This window comes from Anas acuta, chromosome 1 (assembly GCF_963932015.1).
Source record: "Anas acuta chromosome 1, bAnaAcu1.1, whole genome shotgun sequence".
NCBI classification, from domain to species: domain Eukaryota; kingdom Metazoa; phylum Chordata; class Aves; order Anseriformes; family Anatidae; genus Anas; species Anas acuta.
This window is the reverse complement of record NC_088979.1, coordinates 190845656-190869223: the sequence shown is the minus strand read 5'-3', so window position 1 is coordinate 190869223 and position 23568 is coordinate 190845656. Positions and strand designations below refer to the sequence as shown.

General features: G+C 39.8%; 1 protein-coding gene across 9 annotated transcripts in view; it reads right to left on the bottom strand.

Moving 5' to 3' along the window:
• The window catches only part of ATXN7L1 (ataxin 7 like 1), a 114504-nt gene that overhangs the window by 3172 nt on the left and 87764 nt on the right, over positions 1-23568 (bottom strand). For all 9 annotated transcript variants that reach the window (XM_068669783.1, XM_068669786.1, XM_068669785.1 and 6 more), the window contains 7 exons: positions 21107-21390; positions 16265-16347; positions 15146-15402; positions 12530-12722; positions 11218-11339; positions 7048-7999; positions 2985-3059 (listed from right to left, as the gene is read on the bottom strand). In XM_068669783.1, the coding sequence (XP_068525884.1) occupies positions 2985-3059; positions 7048-7999; positions 11218-11339; positions 12530-12722; positions 15146-15402; positions 16265-16347; positions 21107-21390 (1966 nt within the window). The remainder of the gene's footprint in view (positions 1-2984; positions 3060-7047; positions 8000-11217; positions 11340-12529; positions 12723-15145; positions 15403-16264; positions 16348-21106; positions 21391-23568) is intronic.

Sequence of the window (23568 nt, the reverse complement as noted above, 5' to 3'; positions counted from 1 at the left end):
TTTAACACAGTTTGTATAAATAGGCACAAAGAGTTTGATTGTTAAACTACCATTCAATTACTTTTTTTTTAATACACAAGTAAGGAAAAAGTAAGGAAAAGGAGTATATTTTTTAATTAAAGCAACAACAGTTGGAAAACCAGACATGCTTTTATGTATATAAGCGCTTGTTCAGGTCTCAAATAGATGCAGCAAGGTTCACACTGAATGTAAATTGAGAACAACTTGCCTGAGGTTAAGGTGAGTTTAACATGATGGGGGGCAGCAGAGAGGCCCACCACAGTTAGCATCACAGCCCGCCAGTCCTAGGCAGGAATACCTGAGAATATAACGTGCCTCAGCAAAGGTAGTAAATGACCAAAATAAACTCCTTCTGTGAAATCAGAACTATGGGCCCCCTTCTCTCCATACCGGTTTTGTCCAGGACAGAGCTCACTTTCTTCACACTGGCTTGCATGGTGCCACTCTTTGGGTTTGTAAGGAAAACAGTGCTGGTAACACTGCCATGTGCCAGCTGCCACCGAGCAGTGCTCACACAGCAGCAGAGCCTTTCCTGCCTCTCATCCTGCCTGGCGGTGCACTTGGCAGGGGACGCAGCCAGGCCGGCTGCCCCTGGCCATCCAAAGGGTTACGCCACACAAGGTGGCATCAGGAACAGCAATAAAAGCTGGGAGGAGGACGGTAGGACACTTAAAAGTTGTGGCATTTGTCTTCCCAAGCAAATGTTGATGAGGCCTGCCTTCCTGGGAATGGCTGGGCATCCCTCTGCTGACAGGACGTAGGGAATGGGTTCTTCCTGCTTTGCTTGTGCGTGCAGCTTTTTCTGAATGCTTCGTTTTCACACAGCCACTCTCCCTTCTCTTGAGAACCAGCAGCCTTCCTCCCTCCAACTCCCCACTCTGCTCCCCCAGACAGCTGACAAATTGCCTGGCCAATTGACACAGCGGAGGGAGCCCAGAGGAGCTGCTCTGTACTCGTATTTAGCTTGATGGCTGCAATTCTGTTTCAAACTGAATTGTTCCAAATCTGCTTTTCAGGCTTGTATTCATGAAAACTTGCCTGGTTTTTCCAACTGTAAAACCCAGTGTAGTAACATAAATCACCTCTGCCTACAGCCTTGCCTTGGCCTCCTTGCGATGGTTACAACAATACTAACACTAAGCAAGGGAGCTCAGGATCCCCCAGTAATAACTTGATTGCCATGTTGTACACTTGGAGATCCACTTATTGATACCTAATTAATAACACATTTATAAAGACATATTACAGCACGCCTTAAGACTAGGAGTTTGTTTAGAGACTATTCAGTTGCTAAATTGGAGATGAAAGCTGTCAGCAAAACAGCTCAGACTGATTTTGACAGTGGCAAGCATCTTTTAAGCAGGTAGTCGTTATTCATGGTTCCAAACACTAAGATCCCGTGTCATTGTTAAAACAAAAAAACCCTACAAACAAGCAACAAAATGTTCAGTAAAGCTTAATACATCTTCATTTTCTTTTGTATTTCTATTCTGAACTCCATAGTCAGTTAATAAACTGACAGAAATGTATTTTTTTTTTAACAATAAAGAGTCTGTGGGGCTTAGAGCAAGCAAACGCTTCTGGTTTTGATAAATTCATGGAAACAGGCAGCTGAAAAGCTCAGCAATAGCCTCTGTTTATATACAGCTGCCACAAAAATTGATGTCTTGTCCTGTTAGGTTTTCCCATGGGATCTAGGCAACAGATCCCAACAAGCTCTGCTCCTCGGGTAGCGTGCATTTTATGTCCGACAGGAGCAGGAGGTTAAAGCAGAAAGTTTTACACTTCAGAAGAGCTTTATCACGTTTGCCACTGGCAGTCAGCTGGCAGTGTCTGACACAGCAAAATGCCAGTCCCTGCGAGTGCTTGGGTAGGAAGAAACTTTCCACTTATTTCCCTTCAGTGTAGTTCTGGCCTATGTACAGTCCTTTGCATTCAGCACCAGAGGGGTTGTTTCACCATCTGACAGTTCATCTCGGGACGGGAGTGATTCAGAATATGCTTTACTGATGAGACAGTTGTGGGCTTTCTCCACTACAATAACCACAATTCTTTTACTGCATCTACGTAGCAGAAACTAAGCAGCACAGCCATTTGGAGTAGCTACTGTGCCAGGCCACGTAACAGGATTCCAACACTGCCTGGCCACAGAGAAAAACCTGCTGGAGATTTTATTTACTTGTGACTACAGCTTGGTGAGGTGAAAGCCTTTTTCACACCAAGGACCTTGATAATGAATTCTTGAGAAATTACCCAGCTTGGAGAGTCAAACAGTACGGGCAACAATGAAAAAAATTAATTAGTCTATCCGTCCTCTGGCCAGGTGAGGGCTGGGCGACAGGTCCAACACCTGTCCTCACAAAGGGGCTGAATTACAGAATTTACCACCGTTATCTGACTAGCAAGTCTGTGTGATACACAGGCATGGCGTGAGTGCTGAAGATTTCATACACTCCAGGAGGAATTACGCTTTCAGATTACTTTTCTCAGAACAGCCGAGCCTTCTGTCTTCTCTGTCCTGTTTCTGTCCTTCCCTCACTGCTTTCAGTTTTTGCCTATTTTTAAATGCTCACTCTTCTGTGCCAGTTTGGGGACCTTGCCATGCCACCTCTCTCAGCAGCGGAAGCTGGATAGAAAAGGCACGCTGGCTTAGCTGGAGCCCATGGAGACACAGATTCTGCTGCTGCTGAGTTTGTGTAACCAGAGCAACAACCAGCGGGCATCGCCTAAGCCAACCTGAACCACAGCACAGGTGGTGAAAAACAAGCAGAAAACTTGTTATGCATAAAAACCTCAGAGGAAAACATCCTAAGTGAGAGGAAAAAAATCTATTAGTTCACTGAAAGAAAGATTCTATAAAGAACTGCATTTATGATGAAATTGTATTTTAAGGTTTTACAATATTACATATTTCAAAAACCATTTATAGACTATTTAAGTGTAATTTTTTAAAAGCAACTTACTTGTCTGTTGTGTACTGGGTTTGATGTACTCGAAGGACTGGACTGTGACAAAGCTACACTGCTATTTTTTCCAATCTGAAAGACATTAATTGAGCAGCATTGAGAGCATTTGTCAGTGGAACGCAGATGCTGGTAATGGCCTTCCTCTTCCTGAATAAAGTGGCACTAATTGCTCTGCATTCGGAACACAGGTATTTTGCTAGTATAAAAAACCCAACAACTTCAGACAGAATTGTAATTACCTCTCAGAGCCTGTATTTTAAACAAACACATTTTAAAAGGCACATAAATACTATTACAGGTAGGAATATAACAGTAAGAAACGGCTTCTGGTGGAATTCAGGTTGTAAAACTCCACCTCTCTGGACTGGAGCACTCAGCTGTCACTGGACTCGCTTGGAGCAGCTCAGTCGGTGCACAGAGCGCTCAGGGTCACTCCTGCCTTGCCCTGGGCACCCTGCCCACTGCTTGGGGTTCACCGGTTTAAAGCAACTGGCCAAGCACCACAGCATGCCCTAAGTTACTTTTTTTTTTTTTTTCTTTTTTTCCATAGAGTCTCTTCATTTATCACTGCTTCATAAAGCAAATATTAACCAGTAGAATCAACCTCTGGAGGTTTAAATGTCCAATTGTATCAATTTACTGGGTCAGAGAATGTCTTTGGGAATGAGTACGCATTTAACAGTATGTGTACATTGATTTTAAAAGTACTTCTTTAAAACAGTGTGATATTCAATCTGTATGTCAATCCTGGAAAGGCTACAGCACTCTGTAAGAGCAGTCTGCCTTAGGTTTTCTGCAGTGCCCCATAAACACGTGGTAGATATTGTTGCTACACAAAAGGGTAGAGCTGCTGGATCAAAGGAGCAACTCTCCAGGGGTTACAAGGCTGATAACAATGAACCAGGGCCCCCTGGTTACAAAATGGCAATGACCGGATCTGAACAGGATCCACATGGCCAGTGGACTTCAGGTAACATCAGCTCTAATCGGCCGATGGAGGAGCAGCAAGGCCCTGTCTTCTACATGCAATGAGAAATGAAGTGGCGAGTTTCCTGCTGGGTATGTGGGACTCAGGCAATGGCTGGCAGGGCTTTCACCAGCATCAGCGTTTGCTCTTTCCCTTCTGCAACACCATTTCTTATTTTGCCATTTCATGTATGTACTGAGAAGCAGCCTTTGTATCCATATACGTATCTGCCCTTTCTCACAGAGACTCTCAGTTTTCTCTACTCATCCTATCCAGAAGAAATGTTTAACGTTTTTATTTACAGCCAGTCCCGAAGGCAGTTCCCATGGCACGCAAACATTAAAAGGGCAGGCCTCTGCCTACCCTGCTCCCTCTCAGCATGTTTTGCATGTCACAGCTGTTCTTCTCCAGGCAGCTCTGTGCTGGATCAGGCTTTTCTTCAATATGCAAATCTTGGACAAAGGCTCGCAGCCTTGTAAAATCTTTCCGAGCCATTCAGAACGCCGTGGCAAACCTGCAAACCTTTCTCCTCCATATCCACCATGGCAACATCCATGAAACTCTCGCACAACAAAATGCAAACACACCTCCTCCATCTTCTGAACGACAAAAACGCTTCTGACTTGCTGGGATCCTGGAGTCACGAGAGGGAGCACCACGCACCTCTCAGCCTTTCCTTCATTCCGTGCTCCTCCGACTACTGGACTTACTGACTCCCTGCACAGCTCTGCGCCGAGCTGCCCCACCATCGTGTCTGAGCTCGGAGCTGGAAAGGCAGCGCTCCGCAACAGGAGGGTGATGCAGACAGGCTCGGCAGCTACAACACTCAGTGTAAATAAAGATTGCCAATTGTGTTGGGTGTTTAGTGATGGGAACATTCTGAAAGCATTAGGGGTCAGGCCAGGAGTCAGATGATTTTTTCCTTTATCAGTACAGTGCAAAACCAAGCAGTCAACACTTCCAGTTACTGCCTGTCCAGGCCAGACTTGAATAAAAAAAAAACAATCCAGACCCTATCACCAGTCATTTGAGCTTCTTCCTGTGTTCTTACTCTCTTAATTTGATTTGCCTTATTACAGCAGGGAATAGAAGTAAGATTTTAAGTAATACTGTGTGTTTTTTTTTGTGTGTGTAATTTTTACTGTGACTGCATTTCTAGAAAACAGCAAGTCAAAACAGCAGAGGTTAAAAGTGATTTCAAGTATTGTATTCTCTGGAGTTCTAATATTCACACGTAGAGGACATAATATTACGAGACACATGTACTTAAGCGGATACAAGTGTCATTTGTTTATAGCACAAATAATCAGTAGGAAGAATCCATTTTGTATAGTGCACAATTCAGAATCCTTCTCACAAAGTCACCAGCTTGTGAGCCAGGCATCTAAAACAAAATCAACTTCATTTTACCTCCTATATTTGATTGCTAGTGTAGCTCCAAAGACAGCAGCATGAGATAAAAGGGATGGCTTCTACATATATATATACACACACATATATACATCTGTAGGTGTACACATCCATATGTAAAAACATTCTGTTTAAAAATCTGCATATCATCATACTCATTACATATATTTAACATTTCCTTAAGGGAAAGTGATTAGTGTGAATTACTCACACATTAACATGTATTTGGAGAAGACCTCTGATTGATTCTTTCTGGTTTATTTGCATCCATTACTACGCAACATGCTGAAACACGTCACACACTGGAACAGGAATGTCCCACAGGAACAGATGCAATCACTAAGGGAATCAGAGTTTGAACCTGGGACCTCCTTGTAGCTCTTTATATTGCCTGTATCTGTAGGACATCTCCAGACCACAGCAGCTACAGATATGTTTATGTAAGGTGAAAAGTTGATACAATCCATTTCCTATTACCAGCAGTTGTACCAAACTAACAGTCTGTACTTTGTCTTCCCACTTGAGATACTTTATCTTGGGGCAATTCAATCTTTTTGACACCTTCATTCTGTCTGCTGTATTAGTTTTTCATGAACTACTCAAATGATCGGTTTGCTCATTCCCTTCTTACACGCCCATTTCTGTCTGCTATTACCTGTGGATTGCCTTGCCCAAGATGTTACCCTCTCCAGTTCCGAGTTCCACTTAATGTACAACATCTTTAGGAAATGAGTTTCACAGCAGTTCAGAAACAAACCAATCAAAAATTGTCCTAAGCTACCTCATCTGGTATTTCTCAGGTATTCTGTTCTCTCTGTCTCTGTCTTTCAGAAGCCAGGACCGTGCTTTATTTTCTGTGCACTGCACAGCATTGCACATAATAGCAAAATTAACCAGTACATCATTTTAAAGACAGTATTGGCAGCTTTTCCAGCAAAATTTAATTCACATCTACTTTCATCCTTATACAGCATCACTGAAAGAAAAGCCAAAGCTCTATTGTTAGCGACAATGAAGGCCGAGCTTGCATCCTTATCTGTTGCACTGACTTCACCATTCCGACCACGTGCGCACTAAAAAAAGGTAACTAAATGTCCATTAAAGGTCATCTGGTTAAGATCTTAATTTCTTAGTTCTCCCAGTTTCAAACAGGAAACAGCATCTGAGGTCACGCGTCTCAGATTTCCCCCACAGGAAAAGGTAGATGTAAGCATTTTGCATAAAACAAATGAGGTGACTCACATTGACATTAAAAGATGAATCAGCAACAAGGTTAGGAAAATGAAAAGCCAAAATGCTGACTCTTATCTTCCTGCTTTAAATGAGATATAATTTATTTCAGAGAGATAAGAATTAAGATCAGAAATTGGTTCCTAAAACTAATTTATCCATTCTGGACATTCAGTTTTACTTTAAAAATACAAATAGCTACTTTAGTAATTGAATAAAAATTCTGATTAAAATATTTTAAGTAAAAAATAAACAAACAAAACTTTCCCCCACCAGCATGTTTCTGTGATTGGTACAAACCAAATACAAATACAGTTCTGTATTAACCTAGAAAACACACTGTTCGATGGAAAACAATCTGAAGTGCACGTTTATTTTCTTTTTCATAATGCATGAAATATTGCAGGTAAGTCAAACATGACCGTCAAAAAAATAACTGGAAGAGTCCCTTACCTGTCGAGAGATGGAGCTGCTTGTAGGATCTGGCACCGCAGAAATAAGGTTGGCAGTGCTCTTTCTATGAACACTATTCATACCAGGCATTTTAGTGATTTTACAGGCTTTGCTACTAGAACTAGAGTTTTTACGTTTTTTTCCTTCTGATTTGTCGAAAGAAAGGGGTAAAGAAGACACTGCATTGTGTGCTCCCAGGGAGTGGTCCCCTGAGTGGTGCACAAGAGAAGATACAGACAGATTAGAAGAGTCAATACTGCTTACTACCATGCTCATGTGTTTCACTGAGTCTGTTGAACTACTTGATAATGAAGTCCGTCCTGAGGGCTCCGATTTGGCACTGAGTGGGCTTGTTCCGTTATTTGTATTGTGCACAGACATGCTGTTATAGGAAGATGTAGCCTGATAGGAGTTCAAAGTTGAACTGGGGTTCAGGACACAGTTCTTTTTGTGGGACCCTGAAAATGAAGACGAGGAAGATGTCTGCAAGGATAACGAGGATGATGATGACGACGATGACGACGACTGCGGCTTCTTCTTTTTGTTACTTGAAGACTCATCGCTACGAGATGACAGGTCTTTTACTTTTGAGGATTTGCTGGTTTTTGTTTTGGATGGCTTGTGGGATGGGGAAGGGATGACTGCTGGCACTGGTGACACAGCTGATGGCGCCTTAAAGGTTGAGTCCATGATACTTAGGCTCGCAGCCACATGAGGAAAAGCTGTAGTGTGTGACATAATGGAATTCGTATCTGATGTTGTCACAAAGGCTGCGTTTGATAACATGGCTGATGTCATTATGTAAGAAGAAGTGATTCTTGAACTGATAGGGGTTGAAGGAATATACACGGCGCTGGGGTTGCTGAAAGGCTGTAAGACTGATGCGGGAAAAGGAGTGGAGACGTGTGCTGCTGGAGAAGGCATGGGGCTGTCTGCCGCAGGAGGAATTTTCCTAAATAGAACAGAAAAGGAGATTTAGACACATTCAAAAAATGCCATCTGAACAATGCAGATGGGAAACAAGTCCTAGGAAGGAAAAGCTTATTGAAAAAGGCATTTTAGTTTTGATTCCTGTTCTACCAATCAGACACATCTTAATATTCACATTTCAAAATAAGTTCTACATTCTACAACAGCTTCAAAATGCTTTTACTTCTACTGTTTTTTCTTTTTAAACATAAGATTCCGTTTTCAGGTTCTCTTATTAAGTTATGTGTGATTTAATACAAACAGCAAAACCCTACCACAAAGCACGTGTGTTTTAATATTGTAAGGATCCAGGAAAACTGGATTGTGAAGTGTATTTTCATCTGAAATTAATTTTCAAACGGGGCACATTAATTCTATGAAGGCAGAGGAGACCTGACAGAAGAAGATTAGATGTAGCTCGACAGGAGTTCGAAGTTGCACTAGGGCAAGGTAAAGAATTACGCAGCGTAACTTTCCGTACAAAATTCTGCCAGGGCACACGACTTCTAAACTGTGCAACTTTTCTGTTAAACCAGAATTGAGCTTCACTTTTGCAATGTAGCAATTATAGGTACGGTGTTACAATTAACCACCTTCTTGAAAATTTCATTTCCTTTTTTCTTTGCTTTACTAGAAAAAATAAAAAAAAATGCAAATAAAATTCCCGATGACGGTACCTATCAACATGCTAGATAGTATGTTTCATTCACTGCCTGTGTTTTGCCTGAAACTCCAAGTTGTAGAACAGTTTCAAAATTAACCTGAACTCACAGGTCAGATTTGATGAGGGTAGCACATGGGTCAGTTTGGGGGGCATCTGAGATTTATTTATCACTGAGCATAAAGAGGAAAAGGAGCAATCAGGTCATTTGGCTCATCCCTTTCTCAATGCAGTACTATTCCCAACAGTTTATCCAGGAGCAGGTTAGACAGGATTAACTAGTTAAGTATTTAATTACAGCAATATTGAAAAATTGACAGATTATTAAACAATGCTTGATAAGCTTTATAACTAGCTGAGCACTATTCAAAGTATAAACTATAGTATCACCTGTGAAATTAGTAGAGTGTGTTCAACTTCCTCTCTATTCAGCCACCGATAGCACACCTTCTATTGCTTTATCCAGTCCAGTGTTAACAAAGAAACAGGCTTCCGTAATAGTGTCTTGGAAGATTATCATATGAGCTTTTCTCATTATTTGGACTAAAATTTAATTCTCAGTTTAATCCTGTTTTTATCATTAGAACCTACAGCTCACCATCATTCTGCCCTTGTTATCCTCACTACTGACACCTTTTCAATTTGCAGAGACTTAGTCCTGTCCTCAAAGAAGCATGATAAAGCAGCACAGGGTACTGTTTATAATAAAACACACCCTCTGCTGCTCTACCATAAACCAAATCCTAATTACTCGTGTTCTCACATAGTATTTTTCCTATGACAACTCTCAGACAGAACATCATTTATGGTACAAATACGTAAGAGATTACATACAGACTACGCAACCAGAAACGAGCAGGTCCTACTGCCTGTGACTTGCTATGTAACTCGGAACAAACCTGCTTATCAGGTCTGTTCCTTGGTGTATTTTTAAAGAAGAGCCAATGATTTATACCCACCTTTGTAAAATACTTTGAGAACTAGGATAAAATGCACTCTGTGGATGTTGCTATTGTTCTCAAATATGGCCTTGCATCCCTTTTACCTTTTGTCTCAGTTGGATGAGCCACAGCTAGAGCTGAACTAGCATCAGCTATAAAATCACAGCTTTACACACACCCCTGCTTAGCAAAGACAGGAAAAGATCAGTCCAGAGGACTGAGGACAACAGAAGAATACAAAGAGATGAAGCACTGTGAGCTTCCTATGTTATACAGACAAGTAAGTATGGATATAATACATGAAAATATTAGAGATTACACAAACAGCTGGAATTTGAGAAAACATTTACAATTGGATTTAGTGGGAGCAGGATGAGGCCTGTTTATTCCTTGTATCACAGCACTCCAACAGAAATTATCTTAGGTCTTCATGAAAGGCGTGATACTAGCGACATTGCCTCACGTGCCTGAATGTCTTTTCACCTGGCAAATAAAGCCAATAGATAACGGGTTTTAATTTTCCTATTTATAGAAACCAAATTAGTTTTATTTGTGGAAGGTGACAGACACTAGTTAGCTGCCAAATTTGCAAAGCAGAAGAGAGGAACCCGTTGTAGATCAAGCATCACCTGTCTCTGAACAGAGATGACACTGGCCCTTTCATGGCAAACCCACCCACCTCCAAACTATGCCTCCCAGCGCTGTTATCACTGAGTTACCAGGTTAGTCAGATGAGCCAAGCTTTAGTGTTTCAAAAATATATGTAAATAAAAATCAAACCTTGTTTATCTAATGGCTGGCATCCAATGAATATAACACAGTCCTGATAATAAATAGTGACATGAAACACTGCACTTTAGTGTCATTATATTGGTAGAAGAATGCATGTTCCACAGCAGAATTTAAAAAAGTCATACCTGCAGACCCCATGAGTCTTTCAAATATAGTTGTACATATTGTTTTAAAGAATAGCTTTTTTTTTTTTTTGAAATGCAGTCTATTTTAATGTTTTTACACAACCTAAGCTTATAGTGATGTGGCACAGAGGTGCTTCAATACTAAGTCATAAAGAGAAAGTTAAAGACCTCAAAGCCAGGGAGTTTAAAGGGCGCTATGGACTAAAAATTTCTATATTCCATCTTACATGTTAGCAAACAGGTACTGAATTCCTTATCCGAGTCTCAGAGAGCAAAGTGTGAATGGTGATACAGTTGTGTGACACAAGTACAACGAGCTAGGCCAAGTCTAACCTGTGTTATAAAACTGCATGGTATCAAGATGCCATCTCCAAACCCAGGAAACACTGAACTTTCATGCACTTAAATGTTAACAGAACTAGTGAATTATTCCTCCCCAGATTTGGAGGGACTACAGAAAAGTCCTAAATCTGGGAAAAATCCACATCAGGATAGGAGATTGTTCGGCTGTGCTGCATATTCCTTAAAGAAGAAGAGAACATTTTTACTGGCATGGGCATATTACTGACGTGACTTAATGCAGAAGAAATTTTAAAAACAATCCCCAGTGGAGAGTTTAATTTTGTAATTGTACAGAGTTACAAACGTCGAACTACCCACCAAGTGTAAAACTCCCACTTACTTCCACATCTGTGAATTCAAGTGTTTTTCTACCATGGAGTTTAGTGCGAATCGAAAATGGTCCCATCTTCTGTCAAAGACGTAGTACCCTCTTCCCATTAAGCGACTACCATATGAACAAAACTGCAAGAAAAGGTATTTCAATGTTGTTCATAGAAAAGTATTTCTACAATATGAAAGAATGATCATTTTTACATCAAGTAATAACTTTGTAATTTATATCACGAATACCTTTAAAAAGGTATTTCTCACTATCTGCAGATAAATATTATTTAGCATGATGTATGAAATTTGCGCCTAATTTTTCAGCTTAGTGTAAAGTATACTTCATACTCCACTAACAATTTAGTTTACTATCAGGTAAAGAACAGAGGAAGAATATAAATGCTAAGGAACTGATAAGGAAGTAATTTTGGCCAGTCATACAGGTGGTCTGACATTGGAAAGTTCTCCTTTGCTCCAAGGACCATAGACAATCCTATAGTTACCCCAGTGTTAATTTTATTCTGCGTATCATGTGGAAAACATATAAATGAAGTCTTTGCTAATTTTATTCCTTGGCTAGATCTTTATGAGAACCAACTGCTCACAAGTTCAAGAGTTCTCCCCCCGTTTCTTAGTTTCTACAATGTAAACAAATTGGCACTGCAAATCTAATGACACAAGGTCGCACTTTACTACTTACAATAAAATTTGCCACTAGCATGGGAGAAAGACAAAAACAGCTGCCGGAGAACATTCTTCAGCCCCTGCCAGAGCTGATGGGGTATGCTGTGCTCTACTTTCCATTTTTAGACGAATGAAGCAATAGCTTCAATGTCCACATACACTCTCACATAAATGATATTTAATTACTGCTTCATAGCAGACTACAAAGATCGACGAGCACTGTAATAGCACCTTGCTGCCACATGATTTTCAGAGCTATAACCAATTGCAAGGGAGTTTCGTAAGAACTATGACAACAAATTATCTGTTCAAGTCACATTTAAAACACTGCAGCTTTTCTCTGCAGTTTAGCAGAACTATACCTGATTTACAGACTATTGAGAAGAATATCTAAATCCAGAACTTACTTTCTCCTGCTTGTCCTGCAACCTACCAATGTTTGTCATATGCAACGAGCAGTCTTCTCCTCCTACCTTACCCCATTCCGACCACAGTTTTCTGCCAAATGTGTTTGTTCTCTTTAGAATGCAGGCTTCGCAATATAATTCCCTCATTCCTTACATTTTTACTGTAGTAAAAATCTTTTTCTCCCCTCTTTAACGACTTAAGAACAACAGCAAGGCATGCCAGGGAGAGACACATACCCCAAGAGGTCTGGGATGGTGTCCAGAAAAATGACAGTCTAATTTCTCAGATTCTTCAGCTCCATCTGCTTCTCCTTCATCACTGGACAATCTACTGGTTAGATCTCCTCCCATGGAAGGCAGTGGCAGTTCTGGTACGTACCCACTGTGGTTTGAAGAACTGTTGCTGTTTATGCTATTTGCAGATGATGGTCTAGAAGGAGAACAGACATTTACATCATCAGTGTTTGACAGCTCCAGAAACCCACCTGCCAGAGAAACGCTTCCAAGTAAATTACACCTGGAATGACCATGTGAAGGACAGTAAAAGATAAAGAATACCTGACACTTGGCCTTGTCAGAAATATATTGGGGTTATCACCAGGTTACCACTAACAGAAGCACCTGTGTGTTGCCTGAAACTTTAAATTTGCCGTGAAGTTGAGTTTAAGATCTTGAGGGAGGCAAAGTGTATTAAATATGCAAACAAAACCAGATGTGTGAAATCTTTTTACACCACACCGTAACTCTGCTGCTTGATTAATCCCAAGTGTCCAGTTATGCTGAAATTAGCACACTAAATATAAACACGGGCGTTTAGCTTACTCCCTGCACAGCTAGTTTAGTAAGTGCAGTAAGTAGGAGGACCTCTTACATCATGGAGGATTTCTTTACCTCTGCCTAAAATCCAGGAAAACAAAGTGGGAAAGCGTGTACACCACAGGGCACAACATCTTCCCCTTCAAATTAACTTGGAAACAAACCAGATTTGAAGGTAGGTAGGTAGGGTGTGTGCCTGTGTGTGTAAAGGACTGGCAATTACAGTTTATACAACCAAGTGTGTATCTACATATGTATTTATGTATGTGGAACTCTGAAATTGGAAGAGATGTACACACTGAGCAAAATGAGAAGAACAGCAAGCTATCCAGCCAGCCTTCTTCAACCTAGTGAATTTATGCTATCAGCCACTAGACCTGCAGACAGGTGCTCTCTTCTGAACCGAGCAGGGGCTGCTTGACAACATCCATCAGCTAGAAACTGCTGCTGCAGTCACTGTTGCATGGAATTCATTGTGCGAGTGCTCTTTAGCCTTCGGGAAAAGCTGGCCAGGTCAAGCCAAGTCACTTTCAGTGAAACCAGACAACTTTGCCTCAGCAGAGCAGGCAGCACTCACATAACCCTTGCCAGCACCAGAGCAGCAGGCTTGCTGACTCCCAGCAGAGAGGTAGCAAGGCTTTTCCCTGGCACAGCTGCTTGCAAAAACAGAAAAGATGACACAACAGAGCAGCTGTAGCAGAAACAGAAGTATACAAACACAATGCATGACTGCTGAAATCCTTCTCCTCATGTACCACTACCTTTCTTTACAGTTTCTTCAGCTGACTCTCACTGAATCACATCCCAGTTTTGTTTCCGAAACACCTACTAAAAAACTGTCTGCCTGTCCCTCTGCGCTCCTCTACATGTGAGGATGGCGTAGGTCACTCTTTTAACAGAGATTATGCTGAGTTCTCACCAGTTTACCTATGTGTATTCTTTCATTCACTCCAAGCCCTGTCAGACCCACCTCTGTCATTGTAGGAACAGAATTTCATCATGGCGTGATGAACACACAGAAAACATAGGAAATGTCTGTTTTTAAAACTCGAGATAGCAAATGTGACTAAAAATCACTTGGAAATACAGACTTTGTACAAAAGCTCCCAAATGGGCACCTAATCCTAACCAAGGCTTCTGCAAAGAACTGAAATATGAAACAAACGAAATACGAAATATGAAACAAAACCAAGAATCTTAGCTCCATCTATCCCAGCCAAAATGAGTATAAAAAAAAAAAAACACACTCCAAAAACCAGCAGCCAACCAAAGCACTTGGGAAAGTTTGCCAGAGGGTAAGGAGAATTCAGTAGCTCCAATACCTCACGGCAGTTTTTCTAAAGGGACATTTTTGGAAGTTCACACTGTCTTTCTGAAGCCTGTCCTTGTCCTTTATATGAAAAAAATCTTTGAAATGAGGAAAGATGTGCTACAGGCAGTTTCAAATCTCAAGTTTTAAGAATTAGCTGCTTACACTGTCATATACGTGAAATCATACCTTTCTTTGAAAGACATTCTATTGATGTAATTGGTGAATTATTTGCAGAGAAAATTTCTATGTAAACATGCTGAATTTTGCCACCAGTACTCCAATATATATAATCATAGGATCATACAATATCCCGAGTTGGAAGGGACCCGTAAGGATCATCTAGTCCAACTCCTGGCACCACGCAGGTTTATCCAGAATTAAAATAAATTAATGTAAATATATTTTTATTTCCAAACATGTCAGAAACTGTCTTAATTATTACTGGCCATTTTATACAAAAAATGCTGCTAGTCCAAGGTTCAGAGCAGTGGATGGACACCACTCCTTACCCCGTGCCCAATCAGACAACAGGCTACCGTGGACAGATTCAGGTTAATATAAGTATATTCTATTTTTTACTGCTAAGAGAAATTCTTATAATTAATGTATGTTTTATCATGCAATAGCCCAAATACCGAATATTTACAACATAACCTGTATAACAGACTAGTACATTTCTAACAGCAACTTCAGAATGCAACACTTCACACTGGAGAACTGCTTACCTTGGAAGTACAGAATTTGGTGGCCTAGATTTTGCAGGAGATGTTACTTTAGATTCTTGCCCAGAGTTCACTGAGGATCCTGACAGAGAGTCTTGTGCTGGTGTGGGCTGGCTCTGATAGCTTTCCCTTGCAGACGGTGGATGCTCTTTGTCTTTTGCGACTTCTTTTTCCCTGGATCGAGCTTTGTGTTCAGCTAGAAGGATGTCAAACTGTTTTTTACGGCCTGGAACTGCTCGTCGATGATTAAGTGAATGAGTCTAAAAATAGGGTGGTTAAAAAGCATTTGTGTGTGCATGACATTGTTTATGAGTCCTCTATACTTCCGATACACCACAACTCTCTACAAGATAAAAATCTACTTCAAACAACTTTAGCCACAGTTATGGAAATAAAGCTGTTATTCCACATTATCTTTGATAAATTATGAAGCAATTCTTAAGAAATGCCACATCGAGGCTAAAACTATTTCTGCAACAATCTTCATAATAGACTCTATTGACTTCCCCTTTCCAGCACAGAAAGCATAATTCCAATAATTGTAAAATATTAAGAAGTAACGTCACCGCGGCTCTTAACTTACAATGAAAAACTGATTTCATTGGATTGAAAAATGGGAATACATTTTTAAGCAAATGTAATTGACTGTCTCTACCAACAGGCAGCACATACACATACAAACGTTCATTATCAACATCTTACTTTGTTGCTACTTTTTAACATGAGGCTTATTATTACCAGAAGTCAGCCTCCGTGTAATTTATCATATGAAAATCACGTTATATTTTCACTAAAAAGTGACTATACTTCAACATTTTTGCATACATGAGCTAAAAAGGGAGTATTTAAAATAACTCTAGAGCTCCTACATGAAACATTAATGCTTTTTTCAGAACGAGATGACAAGGAAAGAAAAACAAACATCTTTCTAGAAACATCAGTGGAATAATGCAGATGCTCTGATTCAAAGAAACAGAATTACTCAAAAGAATTACCTGAAAACAGCGTCTGAATACCATACCCATTGTCTGTAAGACAGGAGCAGGTATGACCTCTCAAACTACTGTGGTAGGATTTAAACTATAACAAAGCATCTGATATTTTATCTTCTAAGAAAAATACCTTGCAGGTGAGCGATCTTGTGCAAGGTTTCTTTGTTTCAGGATCCAGTACTCCACAGTGTTTATTTGGGTCAAATTCTCTTTCTGTTTGATGAGGGTGGAGGAAAAAAGGAGAAAAAAGCAGATTATTTGAGGAATTTTAACCGGAGCAACCATATTTGCAGGATTTCAATCACAGACTTCACAGGAGTAAGTCTGCTTACAAAGCTGTACTCAACAGAGTGGTCTAAACGCGGGACCAAGCCAAAAAGTGGTGAGTTCAGTTCCCTCTCTAACACTGGCTGCCTGTGAGGCCTCGAAATGCAGCACTTGCAAATCTAGCCTTTGAGATTGACTCCGACACACACTTCAGACACACACAGACTAAATACTGTAAGTGCTTTATACATTACTTTGACAAACTCAGAAACCCTGAAAAACAACCAGCGGTGCCTAAAATGTAAACACGAGATTACTGGTGACATTTTAAAAACAAAATTTATCTAAATCTGTCTCATTTTCAGGAAGTGTTAAAAAAAAAAAAAAAAAAGCACATGTTAGTTCTTATTTCCCTAAGTCAATGGCGGCATGGAGCTTAAAGTTTGCAGCGATTATGAAAAAAAGTCTCATTTGAGTTCTACTGATGATTAACATTAGGCGTGCATTTAATATTTAATGTGCTATATTTGCATATTTCATTGTCATTAATATTTTAGTATTTATATACCACAGATATAGTCACCTCCTTTAAGTTATATTAATATAGTTTTATGTTTTGCACTACAGAGCTGTAACAAATCTACAGACATAGAATTTTTATTTGATGCCACCAAAAAACCTACCGTTATCTTTATATTCCTAGACACGGTGTGTTTTAATTGGCAGGCTGGTTTGCTTTTGTTTGATACTGGGATATAAACTATTTGTCAAAATCATTTTTAAATCTACAGCTGTGTTATATTCAGATAAAAATAAATATCCTATGCTTAAATGCAACAATTAATCCGAGTACTTAAATGTTCCTTATAAATAAACAGAGTCAGAGCTAAGATGAAGACAGCAATTCCCAGCTATGCTATAATGCTAGGACACCATACAGCAAGTGGAACAGCTAGAAGAAGAAATTTGAGGCCAAGTAGCCTACAAGAGATAATTCTTGCCTTCCAATAGCAAAATTACTAGCAGTTATATGTATTCTAATATATATGGACTTACAAATGATAAAGCAAACATCAAATAAAAAGTTATGTTATTGGCCTACTAGCAGAGAGATACCAAAAACTGAGCTTGAAAAACATAGCTAGTGCTATTTTTTTTTGGTGAAACCTAAAAAAATGGTCTGAAATCTGTCACACGCAGTTGTAGTTTCTGTGGCTTCTACAGGTCAATAGAAAGAGTAAAGTGGTCTGTGTATGACTAAATATGATAAACATTTTTCCTACTTAATGGATGAAAATGCATGTTCAGGTTGAAGGAGTTAATTACTCCTGGTTTTCAAGTGTATGAATTCTTATCTGAATCACCTGCCAAAACCCCAGAAAACAGATAAAAACCCTAAACAAACTATATGGATTTATAAACGTGCCTTCTAATGAAAAATCAGTCCTGAAGGCAGTGGCAGGGCTGTGCAATGTATTCTGGAAGACACAAAATTGGGCTGTTTTGGACCAACATGGAAACATACTGCAAAAATCAAGCGTTTTGGGAACAGCCAGACTGCAATTTGTGTCCTGGCCAAGCAAGACTTTTGGGATTGATTGTAGGAAAGACAGCTTTCAGGAAACCATACAGAGGTAAAAGCTCTCTAATGAACTACAAGCACAAGAAGTGGAAGCCTCTGCCACCTACTGATCAGCAAAATAACATGCTTGCTCTGAGGAACACCAAGTATTAAACAAACAGGAAACCACTTCTGACTGAAGTTTATGTGGCTGCGCCTGAAGAGTCATGAACATGAAACCTAGCTACAGATACGTCTGCTTTGGGCAACGCTGTAAATGAAGATTTTCACCTTCTTGTCTTGTTTAAATACAGCTTCTGGCTACTTTTGTATTAGGAATTCTGTAGATTCCTGTGCACATGCCCAGCTTGAGGAAGCTGTTTCTCCAGAATGGATTTCACTTCCTAGGTTTTGGTGGCCAGAGCAATGAGCATTGTAGCTTCACCTACAGAAGGAAGGTCACGCTCCTGTTTGAAACACCACAGATATTCTTAAATAAAGCTTAAACCGGGCATCTGTGTTTTTTAGTTTTACCCCAAAGAGAACAAGAACTAAGGAAAATTTAAATATGTGGGGTTGTTTTTTCCCAGTTTGCTACCAGGGAACACTGATGCACTTGTGCTGGGCAGCTACAGACTGTCTTTTGTGGGTCCACGAGCTGACTCCCCTTGCTCACCAATAGTGCTCCTGAAAAGAGGGCAGGTTCATTCATCACCCAAACAAACACCAGCTCTCAGCAAAGTAAAACAAAACAAAACAAAACAAAACAAAACAAAACAAAACAAAACACAAACACAAAACAAAAAAACACCAACCAAGCAAAAATAGACCTTCAGCCACAGGAAGGGAAATGGTATGAGAGAAAGTGGAGGTTGCTAAAAAGGAAGGAAAACAGATGTAAACCAGCCAGACCTATAAAGAGTCTTCAAAAATTAACAGCTGCACCCCTGCATGGCAGAGGACAGGGAAACCTAAATCCCCAGGCAGCTTCTCCTTTTAGTGTGAAAAGAATATAATTTATGGTCTAACTAAAACGATCATCTTCTTGACCTTCCAAGCTCTTTTTCTCAGGCTTTGTGCCCTTCAGTGTAGCAGGATCCATCAGAGTGACACACAATCTACAGACAATTAATTTACAGGGCTCACAGAACTTTTGTTCTTTGCATCATCACTGATTTATTGCCTTGCTGCACGAACGCATGGGACAGCACAAGCAAGATTTAATGGATTTAAAATCTTATAATGATAAAGAAACTTTACTACAAGTATCAGTTTTGCGCATTGGTTAGCCATCTAAAAGTAAACCAATGCCTATCAGAGTGCTCAGATAGTCCTGCGCAGAGTCCCAGCCTATTTGGAAATTTCCACCACTGAAACTTCCCCTATCCTGGAAGAAATCATGAGTGATAGCTTAGAGACAGAATAATAATGGAGTCACCTCCACACACGACAAGGAAGCTAAAGGAATGATACAAAAATGATTCTCCTGTACGAGCGTATTTCAGCAAGTACTTGTACAAAAAAGGTACAAGTATCTCCTACAGTGCTGCAGCAGTACATGGTGACATGAAGAAAATAAGTATCAATTTCAACTACCCAAGTAAGAATCGATCTGAATCGATCGGCTAAATTAAGCCCATAGAGCATTAAATGAAATAATGGTTTAAAATAAACAACAAATTGGATCTTGGCAAGTAAAGAGTAAGTTATAAAAGCCGAACCAGCCACTTTTGCCTTTTTTTAATGCTATCATGAACAAGTGCTCCATTTTCTTACTTGCCACCTTTAACTAGTTAAGAAAGCAATCAGTGTGCTGAATCCTTGAAGGCGATGGCATTCTTCCATACCACACACAGCCCTAGCAAACACCTCTCACTGGTCTGGAATCAAGCCATGGATGCAGTACCAAAGAGCTAACTGCCAACTTGGAGAAAATGGAAAAAATAAAACTGATATTCTGTCAAAAATAGGACACACTCATTAACTGGAAATGAAAGCATTTTTCTTGTACACTTCCACTTGATTCAGAGCTTGTGCACATTTGGAAATTGTATGAACCAACTCTGTCAAGCAGACGATCTAACGCGGATCGTGCTGCCATTAGCAGAATTAGCCTTTCAGTACACACAGGGAGTTGCTGCCCAAATCACAAAGCACTGCCAGCAGATGAATAGACCCTGCACAGCTTCTAAAGCAGTCAAATTGAATCAGTTGCTTTTGCTTTAAATGGTATATCCCTCAAAACACTTTATTTCCCCCCTTTTATTCGAAACAAAAATATGCTTTTGGCTTTAGAGGACAAATTACCTACACGCTGCCCAACAGCTGGCATGGGTTGCCTCTGGGGAGCTCTGTGGAAAAAAAAAATCTTCCTCCAGCAGATGGCAACCTCCCGACCTGCCCCCCTGTGCTGTTCTGTGCTTGACTGGTAAATTTGCACAGGGATCTCCTCAGTGCCATACTGCCTAAGGCCAGCCAGAGCATTTCCATTTTTGATGCCAGTCCCTCAGCCTCACTGCCCTTTCTTCCTCAAAAAGATAAAGATCCCCGCGCTACCATCTTCTTACTTCACTCACACGTGAGTCGCAGAGGTAGAAGTGGAGGAGGAAAATTATGACATTTAGGATTCCCCCAGCACTGCCCGTATATTCCTGGAATTTTCCAGTGTTCACTATCAAGAAAAATGACCGTTAAATAAAGTTACGACCTGGCAGATAATGCAATGTCCTAAACCTCAGCTGCTCAATGTGGTCATGACCATAGGATAGTCACTCAACCCAGGCATATTATCTTTTGCTGTAGACAAACTGGTATTATGTAATTGATTGAAGAAGCTTTCTGCCTTTCTGTTTTAATGAATTTTCTTCCTTAAAATTTTACATTTGACTTGTTGGCCAATTGAAAAAAATACATTAAAACATTCCACATTTAAGCTAAATGGAACATGCATTTTGAAAATAGTTTGTTTACACGTGCCAGGAGTTTGAAAGCTTTCTTTTTCATATATGTAAACAAGCATCTTACAGCAGAAAAATCAAAACAAAACCAGGCTACAGCAGTTTATTAGTACCTTATTTCTGAGCCACAGAAAGATAAATGAAGAAAGATGGACTACATCAAAAAGCGAACCACGATACTACTCACCTGAAAGTCTTTTGTAAGGCTTGTTACTGCTTTTAGTGCCATTTTGGTGTTTCTTGTCTATTGAAGGAGCTATAATTCCTTTGCCGTTCAGAATCTTTTCTGGTGACGGCGGCACTGATTTAGACGTCAAACCAGATTTGACCAAGGTTGGAGCAGGTATGGTGGATGAAGAGGCTGAGGAGGAGGTGATGGTGGTAGTGGTTGCAGAATTCATTTTAACGTTGGCACCATCTGCCTTCACTAGATTAGGAATTTTCTCTAGACTGACTACTGGAACAGGAACACTGCAAAACCAAGAAAAATCTTCAAGTTGCATTTTCTGTATCACAGATTCACAGTTCATTAACTCCCTTCCACAGATAAAAAGATTTTGTTGCAAGTAAAACATCTTCAGACCAAAATGGAAAACTTACTACAGTTATTGGCTACTTTTGTTCAATCAAATCTTTACAAAACCAGCCATCTGTAGAGCCTGGTAATGTAAAGAATTATGCAAATAAAGCTTTTCATTTTTAAATATACATTTCCTTACTATTCATAAACAAAATGATTCCTCGGTGCCTAGCAAAACACGTCCCCTTACATCCATGGTCTCATGCCATTAACCCCAACATGTATCAGGTGTGTATATGCCATGCTAAACTCACCATGACAGAGGAGTGTGCTAACAATATTTGCAGTTTAAACAAACACAAAAAGAATTCATTTGCTTGAAAGTGTGTAAATGACATATAAATTCTGGGAGCAAGGAGAAAAGAGATTTTGAGTATAGCAGTCTTAACAGCGATCCCTTTAAAAGTATCACCATACTTGATGAATTGAGCACTGTTTTTAATAAAATCTTGTGAATGCATGAATGGAAATCCCCACTACAATTATTACCTTGGTTGGCCCTTTTCAGAATAAGCTCTGCAGTAACTAACTTCACCTAACTTAACTACTGCAACAGCATTATCTGTGATGCTAACAGAAGTTACATTCTCAATTTGGTAGCAAAAAAGATTAACGCGAACCATTTTTAAATCCAAAATTATAACAATATTTCTGAGTCATATCTGCACGAGGAAATATTCAACAATAGTCGCTGCTTTCAATCTTCCAAGCAACCCCCAAACTGGATGTGTTAGCCTACCAATTAAAATACTAATTACCCCTCCTTACTGAAACAAACCCAGAAAGAAAACATTAATTTAAAAATACATATTTAATTTAAAAGCTTAAATGCTCAGAGCTTTAAGCCACGGTTTCTCTAGAGGCTGCAAGTGGAGTTTCTTGCCAAAGTACGCACGGCTGTCAGTGCCCCAAGACAGACAGCAGTTGCCTGTCTGTACATCACTGAACCCTTTCGGGTTTCTTGCCATTCATAAATTCCACATAATTCCAGTCTTTTGCGTCTGAAAAACATCACCTTGCTATGTGAGGAATGGTTAGCAGGTAGGAAGTTGCTACGATCAGAAAAAGATGGCTTTGGCAGGACATCCTCCATGGGACGCCCTACAGAAGCACTGGAAGCAGGGGCCAAAATCACTCAAGTCCTGACCTTTGTGGGATCCTACAAAACCTGTTTCCTGTTGGCTGCTGAAGATGCTAATCAGGAAGTGCAGCGTACGTGGCTGGAGTAGATTCTCCTAGAGCGTAAAGTTGTTTAGTTTTAGTCTAAGGATATTTTAATAAAGAAAAATGTATCAACAATGACAAACAACAGGTATATAAAATAAAAATTATGATGCAGGCACCAAGACACGTCCTGCAGCTGGAATTAACTTACATAAAACTTCCTTATCGTGTGGTATCATAAACACGCAAGTCAGGTGGTCAGAATACAGAACCAACTACAGTGAGATGCACAGTGCTGGCCAGTACGGAAAACAACTCAACTTACTCATAAAACCAGAATTGCTTAAGTACTTCAATAAAAAAGCAATCATGAAGCTATGATAAGAGGACTTGATCCTCTGGTAACTTTTTTAACCTGCTCTGAATTTACTAAGTTAAATGACAGATATAAATTATAACATCTTAGGGTGAGGATTTATTTATTTTGCTTTTAAGCTGCTGACAATTAAATTTGCTGAAAATAGGAGAATTTCTTTATTCTAGATCAAGTAGTTTTACTATATAGAAACTATACATGTATATATACACACACATACATATTAGAGCAGAACAAATGTTCATGCCATTTATAAAGTTTGTCTTAATTCAAAGTACTGATGACACAGTGATAGAGTCCAGTATCTTCTCTGTTCTAGTAGCTAAATGTGGGTAATTTAGAAAAAGTTTATCTGCTTTGCGGTGTGCAGAACCCTAAGTCCTAGAGTACGTGTGGGTGCTCACTGTGAAAATGAACAAAACCAAAGGGAGGCTTTGGGTTTTGCTTCATTTTTTTTCCAGACCAACAAGTCAACCTTGAGAATAGGTGTAATTATTTGTTACGCATTTCACTGCAATGTTGATGAAAA